This window comes from Symphalangus syndactylus, chromosome 17 (genome assembly GCF_028878055.3).
Source record: "Symphalangus syndactylus isolate Jambi chromosome 17, NHGRI_mSymSyn1-v2.1_pri, whole genome shotgun sequence".
NCBI lineage: Eukaryota > Metazoa > Chordata > Mammalia > Primates > Hylobatidae > Symphalangus > Symphalangus syndactylus.
Genome location: NC_072439.2, coordinates 92293867 through 92310851, shown reverse-complemented (window position 1 = coordinate 92310851; position 16985 = coordinate 92293867). Strand labels below are relative to the sequence as shown.

Genomic DNA, 16985 nt, shown 5'->3' with positions numbered 1-16985 from the left:
GAGCATCGGACATTAAATATCCAAAGATGCTGTGCCATGACTCTCTCCCATAATGCAAAACTAATGATTCTCTCTGCCTTTCAAGGTAGCATCATTTGTACTCATCTGAAATACCTACTTCCCCCAGGCAGACTGTCTCGGTCAAAGATGCACAGCTTGTATCCAAATTCATTCTCCAAAACTCCACGGAGGGTCAGTAATACAAATTCTTCTTCTTCAGCATTCCTTGCATAGGATACATAAATATCATACTCTTTCCCATCTAGCAAAAGGAATACAGATACAATGTAAATTAGGAGTTTCTCAATACCATCACATTTTTCTTCAATCTAACTTCTGCATATTAGACATTTTCATTATGTGACAAACTCCAGTGCGATTTTTTACTTGCAACAAGTCTCCAGGCAAAATGACTATTTGAAGATATAATTTTGAATGCTATCTGATATATCCTTAACTCTCATCTTATAGGTTGCTTTATAGTGGAAAAAGAGTGAGGTTCGTCCCATTCAATGCAAATGAACAAAGCCAGAAGGTAAATCGTAGGTACTGGCAATTAATACTGTACAGAAAATTTCAACTTCCTGTCCAAGCCTATCACTCATTAATATATTAAAATTACAAATTGAGCAAAACTTTGTGAAACTGCCTGAATTATTTATATCTGAAAAGAACTAAAATTAAAAATATAATTAGATTTAATGGACCAATCTTTCACAAAGTTGCTTAATTAGAAAAATCACGTCTCATTAAAAACTATCAATTCCGTGTTTCTTCCATAAGCCTACTGAATTAAAATGTTTATGGGGTGGACCTATGAATTTGTATGTTTGAATGCTCTATTCTTTTCACTAGGCAAATTTGCACTAGAGCTGTGCTTTTTAAATGTTAACATACACATGAATCACTTGGGAATGTGGTTTAAAGGTAGATTCTGAGTCAGTAGGGGCTAGGTCTAAGATTCATCTTCTAATAATCTACACGTGATGTTGCTGCTGGTTCACAGATCACTATCTGAGTACAAGGAGTGTGGATCAGCACTGTCCAATACAGCAGCCATGAGCCACGGGTCTATTGCTCACTCAAAATGTGGCTGGTTTGAATTGAGATGTGTTATAAGGATAAAGCAGGATACATTTTACATTTTGAACATTTTTAGTATCAAAAAAAGACTGTAAAATATCTCATTACCTCTTTAATATTAATTGCATGCTAAAAAATAGTATTATAAATATATTTAATCAATTCATTATTTTTACTTGTTTCTTTTTACTTTTACTAATGTGGTCACTGGGAAATTTTAAGTAGGTAAGTGGCTCGCATTATATTTCTATTTGGACAGTGTTAATTTAGACCGACTCATTAATTAATCCAAGAAAATAGAATAATAATCTTTGGAAAGATTTTTAATAGCAAGGGCTGAAATTAAAGTTAATCTGCTTAAATCTTCCAGTTAATCTAGGTTTTTCAAATCAACATGTTTTTTTTTTTTTCCAACATATGCTCTAAAAATGACAGTAGAAGAGGTTTATGTCAAATTTCTGTTACTTACCTAAAATGGTTTCATCTGTTCCAAAATGAGCCCGGTAAAATAGGACCATCTCTAGCCAGTAAACATGGTAAACAACAATGAGAATCACCACTAGCAGGATTGTGGCTCCAAAACCACAAGCCAGTTCCACTGTGTATCTTGGAGCTGGCACTGGAATGAACAACAAAGAAACAGAATTGATTTCTGTGTGGTGACCACAGTGACCCATCATCCCGGCAAATAGCTGGATAAGCCAAGCAGCTTAGCTATGCACCTGCCTATGTATGAACAATCAGAGATAACATTGTAGAGATTAGCACTATTTTAAAATACTAGACCGTGTTATATTTATCTTTTTGTTTCCAGCACCTGGCATAGAAGGTGTTTTTTATTTGAATAGTCTTTGATGATATATAAATTAAAACAGAATCATAACATCAGGAAGGGCTTAGAAGGTCATCTAATTCAAGTCACAATTTGACACCTAAATCTCCTTACAAATATTTTTGAAAATTATCATGCCATCCTCGGTCCATATCTTGGGATGGAGTTCTCATTGCTACCTGCAGAAGTCCACGGTATTGGTAGAATTTTAATTGTTCACGCAGCTGATCTGAGTAAAAATCTTAATATTTTTCTACTATAGTTTCATTCTCTTGTCTAGTGTAGTATGAAAAGAATTTAATTATCTTTCTTTTCTACTTGGAAATAGGCCTCAGAAACATTATTTTCACTGTGCAAAAGCAAAGGACATCCACCAAATGCTGAATATGCTTGGCTCTGGACGTTATTTCACATGTTCACAGTTCTTCAGTACATATTCTAAAGGTGAACTTGCAATATCTGGTTGTGAACAGATTTCTGCATTATCTACTTATTTTTTATATTTTAGGCACCTTTGCAGTTTCTTTGGAAGTATCAGAAATAGAGTGAGGTAATTCTCCATTACTTAAAAACCAGATCTTCACTCATTAGCCCTATAATCAAGGTCTGTCACAACCAAATTACTAACCACCTTCCTTCCTTTCTCATTTACCATTGCTTTTTCATCAAAAACATCAGGAAGATTTAATATGATGCCCTTTTCTCATTCTGTGACTTCTGGCTGGAAGTCCTTTCTCTTTTTAGTTTCCAAGTCTATGTTCGAATATCATTATTTTATATAAGCTTTTCTAGAATAAAATTTTTATTGCAACCTGGCCCTCCCTTGTAGAAATTTTTACTCTTCCCTTTGTTTATCATTTGATTACAGCATTACTTATTATATTGTAATTTGTCTACAGACCAGCTTGTTCCCTCCCTCTCATTAACTACACCTTTACAGCCTTTCAGGTAGAGATTATGTCTTTTTCTTCCATGATATCCCTAGAACGCCGAGTATCTCAATGAACATTTCCAGATATAAGATTCTACACTTCTGGGGTATTTAGAAGTCTATTACTAAATTATGTTTCACAATTTTATTTAGTTGCTTTATTAGTTTGTGATAATGAAGTTTAAGTGTTTGAAGGAGGAACGGTATATTTACCGGGTCTGAAGCAGGAGTGGCTTAAATTGTGTATTAGCCAATTTGATTATTATTTATTGACATCTACCATTTGCCAGAAGCTTCTGGGGGATACAATGATAAATAAGATGGAAAGGGTCTCTGCCCTTTTGTGGCTAATATTCTAATTCAGGGCAGTAAATATGTAAATAAATAAATCAGCTGGTTAATTTTAAATAGTGATTAGTGATATAAGAGAAATAAACCATGATAATGTGATAGAGGTGATTGAAGGGTGGGACTGGGGCAAGGGAGGTGTACTGCATAAAGTGGTGAGGGAAGGCTTCTGTAAGCGCCTAGAACATTGTAGATGTTAAATGTTTGTTGAGACACAGCTTAGAAGAATCTCATTCAAAGCTGGGATTGCTATAGAGGCTCCCTGACTCCAAAGTGCAGGGATCTTTGAACACCATCACGATGAAGCTCAATTATTGATCATACAACAGTTGAAATAAAATCATGTTTATGAACCTTGAGAGCTTGTTTGGAGGTTCCAGCAGGGGAGCACAGCTACTCTTATACCCTTGACAAAAGACCAGTCCCCCTCTATTGAGGATGGTCGTCCTCTTCCACTGAGCGCGCTGCTTCAGGAAGGAGTCACGTGAAGCAGTGAGGGAGGAAGGCGACACCTGCCTAGCCAGCCAGATCAGCTGAATCTACCCTGGTGATCAATGGGGTGACGGACGTTGCAGCCAGATCAGCTTCACATCCAGGAAATCACTTTTTAAAAAGGTATCTATTCAAAGCAGAAAATGGAAAGCAGCCTGGAGCTGAACCTGAAGTTCTCTTATTAAAGGGCAAATCATAGAGTTTTGATTTTATTATCCTAAACTGGGGATATTAATCCTGCCACAGGTATAGCCTGGGACTTAGCAGTGCAAAATTATTATCAGGTGCTCTTGTACTCCTTCCATGAATAATGGCACCTTAACATAAGAAAACTCCATCATAAATTCCAGAAGCTATGTTAGTGCAGTTGCGGAAAATTTACTAAGATCTATTTGGATAGCTGGCATGAAAATCATTGTGTCCTTGGTATTTCTGAGTATGTTATGTTAACAGTACAATAGGGTAATTTCCACTGTTCTTTTCATTATGTGCTCAGTTATTCGGCTCCCTCTGATTGAACATTTTGTGATGGGGGTGGAGGTTGCTGTTGGCTGCACGTACCTGAAATGGATTTTTTTTTAAATGCCAATAGAGAGCTTGCTTAATGACCGAGAGATCAGTTACCCTCATAAATTTCCCTCTGCCCCATTCGTTTTACTACCGCCCATTTTATTTCTAATGGGGCACTTTAATTCTGTTTTGTGTCATACAGTCATGTGTCATATTTACAGATTGTATTTTGTAGAGCTATCTTGATAACAAGGAGTCACTAATGCTACTTAACGTATCAAACTCTTAAATAATCTACTAGCTGGATTTTCTAAATAGCTTAAGTCACATGCAAGAAGTTCTCTACAGGGCTTTCAGGTAAAGCAGTGCTGGCTTACAGGGAAAGAGTGACCCTCAGACTACATTTGCTGACTGCCTAGCTGGACCCTCAGGTGTTTTGACAAAAAGATTTCACTCCGATGCCATGCCAGACTAAAGAATTTCCTATCAGAGGCCGGGCTCAGTGGCTCATGCCTGTAATCCCAACACTTTGGGAGGCCGAGGCTGGTGGATCACCTGAGGTCGGGAGTTTGAGACCAGCCTGACCAACCTGGAGAAACCCCGTCTCTACTGAAAATACAAAATTAGCTGGGTGTGGTGGCGCATGCCTGTAATCCCAGCTACTCGGGAGGCTGAGGCAGGAGAATCGCTTGAACCCGGGAGGCGGAGGTTGCGGTGAGCCGAGATTGCACCATTGCACTCCAGCCTGGGCAACAAGAGCGAAAACTCCGTCTCAAAAAAAAAAAAAAAGAGGAATTTCTTATCAGAAAGACGTGATGCAATATGACCAAATTGGACTCCTAAACTCCTTCTCTCATTGATTTTATTAATCATCTGATTCAGGATGTAGCCAAATTTAGCTACTTGATGGTTGTTACTCCTTGAATCAGAATTTTTTCCATCCTTTTTGTAGTTCAATGTAAATAACTGGCTTCAAAGCCCAAATTTCCAGGTAACCACCTTGGTTAGCTCTTGGTATTTTCCCTGTTTTGAGTTCTTGCTCTACAATCACGTTTCTCCTAGGAAATCTGAGTGATTTCCGCCATCTTTATTATTGCTGTTGGAGCCTTGCTATCCACTGCATGTCCCAACTAAATGCCAGCTGCTTGCACTTCCAAGTGTTCCCTGCCACAGAACCCACGGCTACTCCGTGCTAAATTGTTGGGACTGACGAATAATTTTTGGAACTGTGGTAATGACCATTCTCCTGAGTTGTAAACAAAGGGAATGCTTTATTAAAATTATGATAAACCAGAGACCTATGACTAAATTGACTAGCAGATGTTACTGATTTGGCTATTATAGTGTGTTAAAACACGTGCACTTTGGACTTCAGCTTCTGTTCTTAAAGGAGTAACTAGTACTGGACTAGCCTTCCTTCCATATCTAAAATATAGTTTGTAAAAAGTTGGACAACTGGTAAGACAGGAATGTGATCTGTGAGAGAAAAGACAAAAAAAAAAGGTAAACGTTACGATCACTCTGGCTTTTTGATTAAAGGCACCTTTTAAACTGTGGCACAGAGAGGGGAAAGCCAAAATGAGAAAGTGGTCACACTGAGCTAAAGAGATAGAAATGAGAGTTCAAGGCTGCTGTTGAGTCAGATTGCATTTATAGAGAAAAGAACTATTTAGAGATGGAACTCTAGAAATCTGCACAGGATTATCTCGAGTCTTTAGCCAAATACAAAGCTACACATATTTAGGGGAACACTTTAAAAGGTTGGGCAAAGAATAGCTAGGAACAGATCAACTCTTGGAGCACATGAAGGGCTGTGAGACAGATGAGTACAGGCCACTCAGAGTGAAGAGATTTTGTTTAGCTCCCCAATATTAATTAGAGACTCCAGGTATGACATGCTTTAGAAGTAGGTCCAATCTAACCCTACAGAAAAGGCTATTTTAGACCTGCTTTGACAAAGATAAGATGCTTTTTAAAAAGCAAGCAGTTATGCAAGTAATTTAATTACCCGCTAGAACAAAATGTAACACTGTCTCACAAAATTCAGAACTCAAAATTGTAACATCCATAATATCCAGCATATAATTTTTAAAAAGCTAGATAAAAAAGCAAAAAAGTCTATATTAGCTAATAAAAAGATAGCTAATCAAAACAGAATAAAAATTGACAAAAATGGTGGAATTATCAGATAAAGACCTAAAAATGAGTATTCTACGTGTATTTGTTCAATTTTTTTTAAACCATGAACATTGTGAACAGCAAATAAAAAATATCAATAGGGACCTTTCAATGAAGATATGGAAATTCAAAAGCTGAAAAATACAATTCTGAAATAAAGAAAATGCAATAGATTAGACAGCACAAAGAAAATGGCCAGCATACATTGGAAACTACACAAACACAGAGCGGGGAAAAGGATGAAAAAGGAAGAAATAAAAATAACGAGAAGTCCAGCAACCTGTGGGACACTACTAATTGGATAGAAGTGGTCTATCCTAATTTTAACTGGAGCACTAAAAGAAGAGAAAGAGTGAGGGGGAAAGCCAGACATATTTGAAGAGAAAATGGCTGAAAATTGTTCACATTAAAGGAAAAATATAAACACATAGAACTGAGAAGTTTAATAAACTCTAAGTAAGAAACACACACACACAAATGACACCACAGGCTATCATAATTTGATTTTCAAAATCAATAAAGAAAAGGTGATCTTAAAATCTGCCAAAGAAAAACATATAACAAATACATAAAGGGCACAAAAATAAACAAGAACAACAACAACAAAAACTGCCCCGTTTGCATTTTAAATAACATTCGCCAGGAGACAATGGAATACCTTAAAGGGCTGAAAGAAAAGAAATGGATACACTTTCAACATATCCTGTGAAAATATTGACAAAGGCACCAGAGAAACATAATGAGAAAGTAAAAATCTTTCCAATTAATTGTGCTGGAACAACTGGATATCGGTATGAACACAGAAATTAATAATCATTAAAGAAGAAGTTAGTAAAGCACATCTCATAAAAAATCAGAACCTCTGCTCATTAAAATACACCACGAAAAAACAAATTGTCCTGCAACAGACTGGGGAAAAGTATTTGCAAAGCATGTGTCTGACAAAGGACTGGTATCCAGGACAGATGAAGAACTGCTAAGATTCAATAATAAAATACAAACTATTTATAAAATGAACAAAATGTTTGAACAGTCACATCACAAAAGACATACAGATGGCCAATAAGCACATGAAGAATAAGTGCTCAGTATTTTGAGACATCAGGGAAATGAAGAATGAAACTACAATAAGATACCACCATATATTCACCTATAATTGCTAAAATGAGGAAGGCTGACAACACCAAATCCTTAAGATGTAAATATGTTGATGGTGGAATATAGAATGATATAGCCACTTGGGGAAAAAAAAAAGTCTAACAGTTTCTAATAGAACTAAGTCAGTAATTCCACTCATAGGTATTCATCTCAGAGAACTAAAAGCGGTAGTCCATTACGAAACTTGGATAAGAAAGTTCACAGAAGCTTTATTCAAAAGACCCCAAAACTGGTAACAGACCAAATGTTCACCACCCAGAGAATGAATAAACAAATCATTCTGCATTCTTAAACAAAACATAAACAAAACAAAACCACTCCATGGCAAACAAAAGGAGCAAATGCCTGATACACACAACAGCATGGGTGAATATCAAGAACATTTGCTGAGTGAAGGTACAGTTATACAATAGTGCATTCTGTATGGGTCCACATACACAGAGTTCTAGAATATTAAAAAAACTATTCTAAAAAAGGAAATAAAACCAGTTGTATTGTTTGGGGAGGTGGGGAAGGTGGGGAAGAAAGGATTGACTGATAAGGGGAAGAATGTTACTCTCTGGTGATGGTAATATTCTATATCTTAATAGGATATTAGGTAATGCATATATATGCGTGTGTCAAAAATTATCAAATGGTACACTTGAATTATGTAATTTGTTACTTTACACAAATTTTACCTAGAAAAGAAACCTACAAATAAATATTAAAATATTGATAATGATAAGGAGCTTAAATGTTTACTGATGTCTGCATCTACTTTGAAATGTATCAGAAAATAAGATGGATTGATGTACTGGCAGAAGAATGAATAGACATGTGATAAAGCAAAGATAACAAAATGTTAATGGTAGAATCTAGGTAGGTTGTATTACTGCTCACTGTGTAATTCCTTAAAATCTTCCATATATTTGAAAACTTCCTTAGTAAAGTTTTGAAATATAAAAATTAAAATGAAATAAGACATTTTCAGATTAAAACAAAGCTGAGAGAATTTGTCACCAGCAGATGTACCAGAAACATTAAATAGTTCTTCCGATTAAAATGTTAGCAAGAATAGATAGTGTCAGAAATAAAAAATAAGCAAATAAATTTAAAAAATTATCAGTTCTTAACTTCTTAGAAGACAGTTATTTAAAGCCAAACTTTCACAATACCTGGTGGTACATTGTAATTCATGCAAAACCAAAATGTATGATAGCACAACACAAAGGATGGGAGGGAAGAAATGGAAATATGCCATAGTAAGTTTCTCATAAAATATGTAAAGTGATTAATTCAAGATAAACTGATAAGTTTAGGAAAAATATTATAAACTCCAGAGGAAACAAAACAAAACAAGCCCCAAACAAAAAGGAAGAGCCAAAAGCTCAAAAAAGTGATAAAATAAAATACAATGAAAATACCAACTAGTCTAGAGGAGATAAAAATAAAGACAGGTAGACAACAAATAGCAAGATGGTAAACTTAAAGGCAGTCATATTAATAATTAAAGAAAAATAGATTAAACATTCAAGTTAAAAGGCGGAAATGATCAGATTGGATCCAATACCCAATAATATGCTGTAAATAAGATATATACATTAAGTATAAAGTATAAGTATAAAAGTATAAAGACGCTGCTAGGTAAAATAAAATAATGGAAAAAACATACACGAATTATAAGAAAGCTTGCAGTGAGCCGAGATCACACCACTGCACTCCAGCCTGGGCGACAGAGCAAGACTCCGTCCCCCTACCAAAAAAATAAACAAATTAAAAAAATAAAAAAAAGAAAGCTGGAATGGCTACATTCATATTAGACACAGAGTATTAACAGAAAAAAAACGGACATTTCACAATTTAAGAGTCAATTCATGAACAAAAGACATGTCGATCCTAAATAAGCATGTATTAAATATCACAGTTCCAAAATACATGAGACAAATACTGGCAGAACTGAAGAGAGAATTGGAAAAATCCATATTATATGTAAAGATTTCAACACCATTCTCTCTTTTAATAACTGAATAACAAAGTATATTGGAAAAATCAGAAGGATATTGAAGACATGAACAACACTGACACCAATTTTCTTAGTTGACATTTACTGGACACCACACTCGAAACTACAAAATATGTGTCTTTTTCAAATGCATATCAAACATTTACCAAGATAGGCAGTCTGCAAATACTTTTTTTTTAAGTACCAATAAGCTTAAAAAGAACAAAATCATGCAAAATATGTTCTTTGGACACATCAGAATTAAATAAAAGATTAGAAATTAGAATCAAGTGTGCAGCACTGTGGCAAAGCTCTCATTCCCCATTCCCTCGGTTTTCACAGATACCCTGGAAATTGAACCTGAAGGATAAGAAAAGGAAGGCTTGTACCAGTTCATATACACAGCCAGCACTGAGTCCAGAACTTGAACCCAGGTCTGTCTAGAACAAAAACCTATGTTTCTCCACTCCATAATGTAGTTCTCTCAGGTAGTTCTAAGATGGAGACACCTGCTCCCAGACTTTTTTCCTAATTTTTTACATTAGCTATACTTAAATGACAGTATGAAATGTTACAAATAACTTTATCAAGAGTGAACATAAAGCCAACTCTAAAATTCAAATGAATTTTCGTATATAATGTAGTAAAACGATCTGGAAAATTCCAAGCGTGTTTAAATTAAGTAACACATGTCAAAATAACCCTTAGGTCACAAAGAAATGAAGACAGAAATTAGAAAGTATTTTGAACTTAATAATAACAAAAACTCAACATTTCAACATTTGTTGGATTTAGTTAAAATAATCCTGTGAGGAAAATACATAGCTCAGAATACTTATATTGGAAAAGAAGAATTACTTAAAAATCAGTGATACAGCTTATATGTTAGGATGACTGACAAAAAGAAAATGAAGTGTCAAGTATGCAAAAAGAGGAAAATAAGTATATGAATAAAGTAAATAAAACAAAATATATAAACAACAGAGAAAAATCAATAAAAATATGTTCATTGAAAAAATTAGCAAAATTGATAAACCCTTATCTTGACTGATGAAGGACAAAAAAAGGCAAAACACCATTACTAATATCAGGAGTGACAGTGGAGCATCACTAAAAATCCTGCAGACATTAAAAGGATAATAGGAAATAATCTAAAGAAAAGTATGCCAACAATGTGACAACTTAGATGAAATGGAAAAAAATGCTTTGAAAGCCAAAACTGCCACAAGAAGAAAAAGAAAATCTCAGTAACTAAAAAGGACACTGAATTCATAATTAAAAGCTTTCCCAAAAAGAAAATAACAGGCCCAGATAGTTATATGAGTAATTATTTTGAGCAAGAAATAATAACCAGTTTTACTCATAGGCTTTCACATAATCACAAAAGAGGGAACATTATCCAGCTCATGTAATGAGACCAGCATAACCCTGACATTAGTCACAGCATTACAAGAAAAGAATACTACAAACCAATATCCTTCATGAACAAAGGTATGAACAAAATTTGGTGAAACCCCATCTCTACCGAAAAAAAAAAAAAAAATTCGCCAATGTGGTGGCGGGTGCCTGTAATCCCAGCTACTCAGGAGGCTGACGCAGGAGAATCATTTGAACCCAGGAGGTGGAGGTTGCAGTGAGTTGAGATCGTGCCACTGTATCCAGCCTGGGCAACCAGAGGGAAACTCCATCTCAAAAAAAAAAAAAAAATTCTTAACATGAACAAAATCTGTGACAAAATATTAGTAAATCAAATCCAGTAATACATAAAAAGGACAATAAATCATGACAATATGAGGGTTTATTCTAGGCATGCAAAATTGGATGAACATTTCAAAATCAGTAAGTATAAATCATCACACTGAGAGATTAAAAATAAAAACATATAATTCTCTCAACAGATCCAGTTAAGAATTCAACAAAACTCAACATACTCAAAAAAAAAAAAAAAAAAAAAAAAAATTCTCAGCAAACTAAAAACAAAAAAATGGCTCATGAAAATAAAGGTCATCTCCAAAAATCCTGTCTATAAAAACCTGAATGCTTGCCCTCTAAATTTGGAAACAATGCAGAGATGGCTGCTCTCAAAACTTCTACAGAACATGGTACTGGAGGTCCAAAAGAGTGAAATGGACAGTAAAAAGTGACTAAAGTTATGAAATTTAGAAAGGAAGAAGTAAAAATCTGTTTGATTATGGGTGACACAATCAAGCATATGGAAAATCCTAAGAAGCAAAACAAACAAATACCACCCTAAAGTTCAAAAGATCAAGATCAATATATAAAAATCAATTAATTGCATTTTCAATGAACAACTGGAAAATGAAAATTTAAAAAGTGCTATTACAGGCTATATCTGATTTCATGACTTATTTTAAATTTTAAAACTATGTTAACCACGATAAACTGGTATTGGACTAAAGACAGATAAACAGATGAACAGAGCAGGGAATGCAGAAATAGATCTGTATTCATAGAATTAATTTTTGGGCTGTTTTCTGAACAATTCAACAAATAAAGGAAAGATTTTTCAGTATGATATGAGAACAACTGGTTATCTATGTGGAAAAACAAAACACTAAACATTAACCCAATACCTCAGAGTGTTAAAAAAAAAAAAAAAAAAAAGGATCATAGGCCTAACTCTAAAAGAAAAATCTACCAATCTTCCAGAAGAAAACACAGAAGGATATCTTTCTAACCTGAATACCTTTCTCACTTTAGGCAAAGATTGCTAATACCGAATTTAGAAACCACTAAGCATAGAAGAAACTGATATAATAAATGCCATCAAAGTTTTAAAGATTCTGTTTAAAAGAAAATGAATTCACAAACTGGCTGATAATATTAACAATTCATATATCTGACACAGGACTTTTATTTGAGATATATATGCATCTGTGTCTATATCCTAACATACATTAAATTTAAAAACAAATGACCAGTAACAAAAATGAGCTAAACATTTTAACAGATACTTCACAAAAAGATATATTAGCTAATGACAAATAAGGCTATGAAAAATTGTCCAACATCATTAGTATCCAATAAATGCAAATTTAAAGCACAATGTAATAACACTATGCATCCATTAGTATGGCTAAAATTTGAAAGTTTGACAGCTCCAAAAGTTGGTGAGGTAATAGAGTGCCTGGAATTTGTGTGCACTGCTAGAGGACAGGTCAAATGGTACAATCTCTTTGGAAATAGGTTTGGCAGTTTCTCACAAAGTTAAACAGATACCTTGCCTTAGTCCTTATCACGCTGTTATTATAAAACAACGGGCTGGGCGTGGTGGCTCACACCTGTAATCCCAGCACTTTGGGAGGCTGAGGCAGGAGGATCACCTGAGGTCAAGAGTTCGAGACCAGCCTGGCCACCATGGTGAAATCCTGTCTCTAGCAAAAATACAAAAATTAGCCAGGTGTGGTGGCACACGCCTGTAGTCCCAGCTACTTGGGAGGCTGAGGCAGGAGAATTGCTTGAACCCAGGAGGCAGTGGTTGCAGTGAGCTGAGATCATGCCACTGCACTCCAGCCTAGGTGACAAGAGCAAAACTCTGTCTCAAAAATAAAAAATTAATAAAAATAAATACATAAAAGAAACTGCCTCCTCTTAATACTTAGCTTTAACTGACTATAATGAAATTTTGCTGTCAATAAGATCCATATCAGTATCTTTCTCTCATTCCAGGTGTTAGTCTTTTCTTGACATCCTTTTGAGGAAGTACATAGAATGCTTTGCTAATAAATTGAGAGTAGGCCCACACATGTAACGTATGAATGTGAACTCAGATACAACCTCTGAATTTCAGCATTAGCTGGCCCAGAATAGAAGCCAAGTGAGGAAAACCACAACTCCTCTGGTACCACTCGAAATACAAAGGTATGACCAAACGGTGATTTTATATCAGCTTTCAGCACAGATCATCTAGTCTAGAGGATCCACCTGTCACTTCACATTCCTGACGCTGTCCTTATTACACCATTTAGAGCAGGGGCTTCTGTAAAAGGCGAGCTACTCCAGTAGCTCTGGGAGGCAAACTTGTGCTTCACTCCTACATTACACACTGCTTTGATTGTTTTGATCCTATTCATTTGACAATAAGTTATTAACTTATGTCACCTTCCATAATTATTCCCCAGGATACATACCTCAGAAGACGATCCCCACAAAAAGCTCCATACTTAAGAAATCTGGAGTCGAATACATATGAAAACATCCTGCCACTATAATCCAATTTCCTGCAGATATTCCTATCAAATGTTCACATATTAAATACTCGAATGGGTCCTAAATAAACTAACTTGATTGATTTTTTTAAATCCAGACATAAATGATACTTATTTGATGATAAAAGCCTTTGTCTAATAACACCTATGAAAATCTTAAGGAAATAATGAGTTAATATTTATTGAGTATTTCATATATAGGTATATATGCCAATAACTGTGCTGAGCGCTTCAAAACAACCTTATGAGGCAGTGGCATTATTGTGTCTACTTTAAATATAAGGAAATTGAGGCTCGGAGACATTTACTTTTCACAGAGTTAGGATGCGCAGAAACCAGAATTTCAACACAGGTGGTCTGACTCTAGAGTATAATAATGCACTGCAGGACAATACTGCTTCTTAGCAGTGTTCCTGAGAACTCAGTTTGGGAAACTGCCTTACATCATGTCCTTCGGTCTTTCCTTTTCACACTGGCTTCTGAGGAACAGAAGCAATGAATTACCCTGAACTGATTCACTAATACTTCATACGAGGCATATACGTTTCAGGCCGTTGCTATTTACTTTTTAAATTGTAATGAAAGTTTGAGGTGAATCCTGTTTTAGCTTTAAAAAAGCATTAAGTCTCATTGTAAAATGTAACAATTATGTGCTATTTGATTCATTTTTGAATAAATATTACACACTCTATATACACTAGGAGCCAGGATGATTCTGAATGACCTGATGGCATGTGTGATAACTCATCAGTACTTTTCTCAAGACCATTGAAAACATCCTTAAAGGGATTTTCTGGGATTCTGTGTTAGGTGAGAGACACAAAGAAAATTTTAGACACAATCTGTTTAGGAGCAGCACTTCTCACAGGAAGGCTTTGTAATTTTCATTTATTGTAGAATAATATAGTACTATCAACATAGAAATCATGTTTATATCATTTAAAATCATAACTTAAATGATTGTCATTTTAGCAATTGTGACTACTGGTATATTATAAATCTGCATAAATATTGATACATGGTGTTTAAAATAATATTATAATTATGTATTTTTTTGAAAACAAGCATTTAATACCTTAATTAATTGCATACAATTAGATGACTGCTATTAATAATGTTTTACAACTACAGATAATGCTTCTAATAATATTAAAAGATAGATAATTCTCTTTCTGTTATTTGTTCTGGAAAAATTTCAAAAGTATTAGGTCAGATGATGCAATCTTTTTTATGATTCTTGAATTCTACCAAGAATGATTTTTAAAAGGGTCTTAATAATTCACCAACAATATGTGGCTCTATCAGTTTTTTCTATCTTTGGTAGCTTTCAATATTTTGTTTTTAATTTTTCATAATTGTACAGACACAAAATTGTGTCTCATTGGAATCATGAGAATTTTTTTAGCTACACATGGGCATGACGGTTCTAACAATTTCAGAAACAATATTTTGAGTATCTTACATAGGTGAAAACTTTCATATTTTTCATTTAAGTTTGCTTCGTTACTGTGGATTAGATGCCATCGGGCTGGGTGCTGGAGCTCTCCTGTTCTCGGTCCCTCCTTTTGTCCTTATTCACCACAACGTTAACTTGGAGCTGAGAGACTCATCACTGACCGCATCTATTACCTTTCTGCTTCACCGTGGCTGCTTTGGCAACTTCGCCTTTGGCACTTCTAGCATGACAGACATAGCTGCGCTTGAGATCCTCAGAGGTAACTTTCTTGATGCTCAAAATCTGAGTTCTTGTTTCATCTTCCGTTCTACTATGACTTATACTAGAAATAGAGGGAAGAAAATCAAAGCATTTGAGAGTGACTCCAGAGCTATGGACTGTGTGTGAATCAGACAAGTAAGCAACCACAGACCCCCACTGCAGGTGAGGGCGAGGAAGGTTGATAAGCTGAGCTACCTATAATGCAGTGATGACGAAGTATGAATGGTAAGGTTCTAACACTATACTATACCATCTACACTACACGCTATCCCACTGTCTAGACCAAATCCCAACGCTGGCTTCTTTTTATAGATCTCTCTTCAAAACAAAATGTCTCTTTTGCTTAAACTTCTGAGCCAGAATGCTGTATCAGTTTAGAGAGAAGCTTCTGGGGCCAGGTCCTTTTGGGTTTTTATCCAGGATTTGTCAATTCCTGGCTATATGCTTTGGGTGAGATAACCAATCTTTCCAGGTCTTAGGTTCCTCTTTTGGAAAAGAGGGAAGTTGTAATGCCCACACAGTGCATTACATGTATTAATTTATTCAGGAATTCTGAGGACTGAATATGCTAAGGCATGAATATTAGAATAATGCCTAATAAATATTCATGTAGGTATTATTGTTATCCCATAGGAATAGCCGATGCATTTCAGTGATTCCCAAAGCATGGATTCTGAACACAGCTAGAATACTGTGGTCAGAAATCTGAAATCTCATGGTTAAATCCTAACATATAAAAAGAGGAAGCTGTTATGAACAAGTAAACTTTGTAAAAATAAATATATCCAACTCTCAGTGAATCAGAGATCAAGTGTTTTGGGTCCAAGATCAAAATTTAAAATCCCTTTGAACTCCTTTGCTCATCGCAGAGAAAAATCTCTCTGCTACAGCTGACTGCCATCTAGGTTCTCTTTTTAGCTAGGCTTACTGTCAGGTATGAGAATTTGGTTAAGGGCTCTGATTGGTTTAGCTTAAGCTTAATGCCACTGCCATCCTATGAACACGGAGTACGTTTCAACAGCAGCAAGGTGGAACAATATGACTTTCCTTATTATTTATTCATTATTATTATGAGGATGGGATGCAAAGTGTTAAAAATTCCTAAAAAAGATCAATAATTCTCCCTGTGAGCCTCCAGCCACATTACTTTGTCATGTAGCTGACCAGCTGCAAATGTTTAATTGGTGCAGTGAGCCAATTGCTGTTTCATAATGGTATGCTTCATTTGCAGTGGAACCTTCTGTCTTCAAGGACGCACACTTTCCATTTTGTCAATGGTTTAAAAAATCAGGTTTATTTAGGACTAAAATGTTATTTTATTTTAAAAGTGAGTTATATTACTACCAATCTACCTTTAAGATAAAATTTAAATTACAAAAATATATTTAGTTAATATTAAAAATTACTAATTATAAATGTAACTGTAGGTTATATGAGTTAAGAAAGAGGAGGAGAGAGGAAATGCATGCTCGCTGCAATGCAAAAAAACAAAACATAATTGCCTAAGGCACAAATACATAGGG

General features: G+C 35.1%; 1 protein-coding gene across 7 annotated transcripts in view; it reads right to left on the bottom strand.

The window, feature by feature from the left end:
- IL1RAP (interleukin 1 receptor accessory protein) overlaps window positions 1-16985 on the bottom strand; it is a 216172-nt gene that overhangs the window by 17574 nt on the left and 181613 nt on the right. For 5 of the 7 annotated variants that reach the window (XM_063620541.1, XM_063620544.1, XM_063620543.1 and 2 more), the window contains exons 8-10: window positions 15375-15523; window positions 1553-1702; window positions 119-262 (exon numbers count right to left, since the gene is read on the bottom strand). In XM_063620541.1, coding sequence (XP_063476611.1) covers window positions 119-262; window positions 1553-1702; window positions 15375-15523 — 443 coding nt within the window. Of the gene's footprint in view, window positions 1-114; window positions 263-1552; window positions 1703-14590; window positions 15524-16985 lie in introns of those variants that run through there. The other 2 variants (XM_063620546.1, XM_063620547.1) reach the window with 2 other exon arrangements.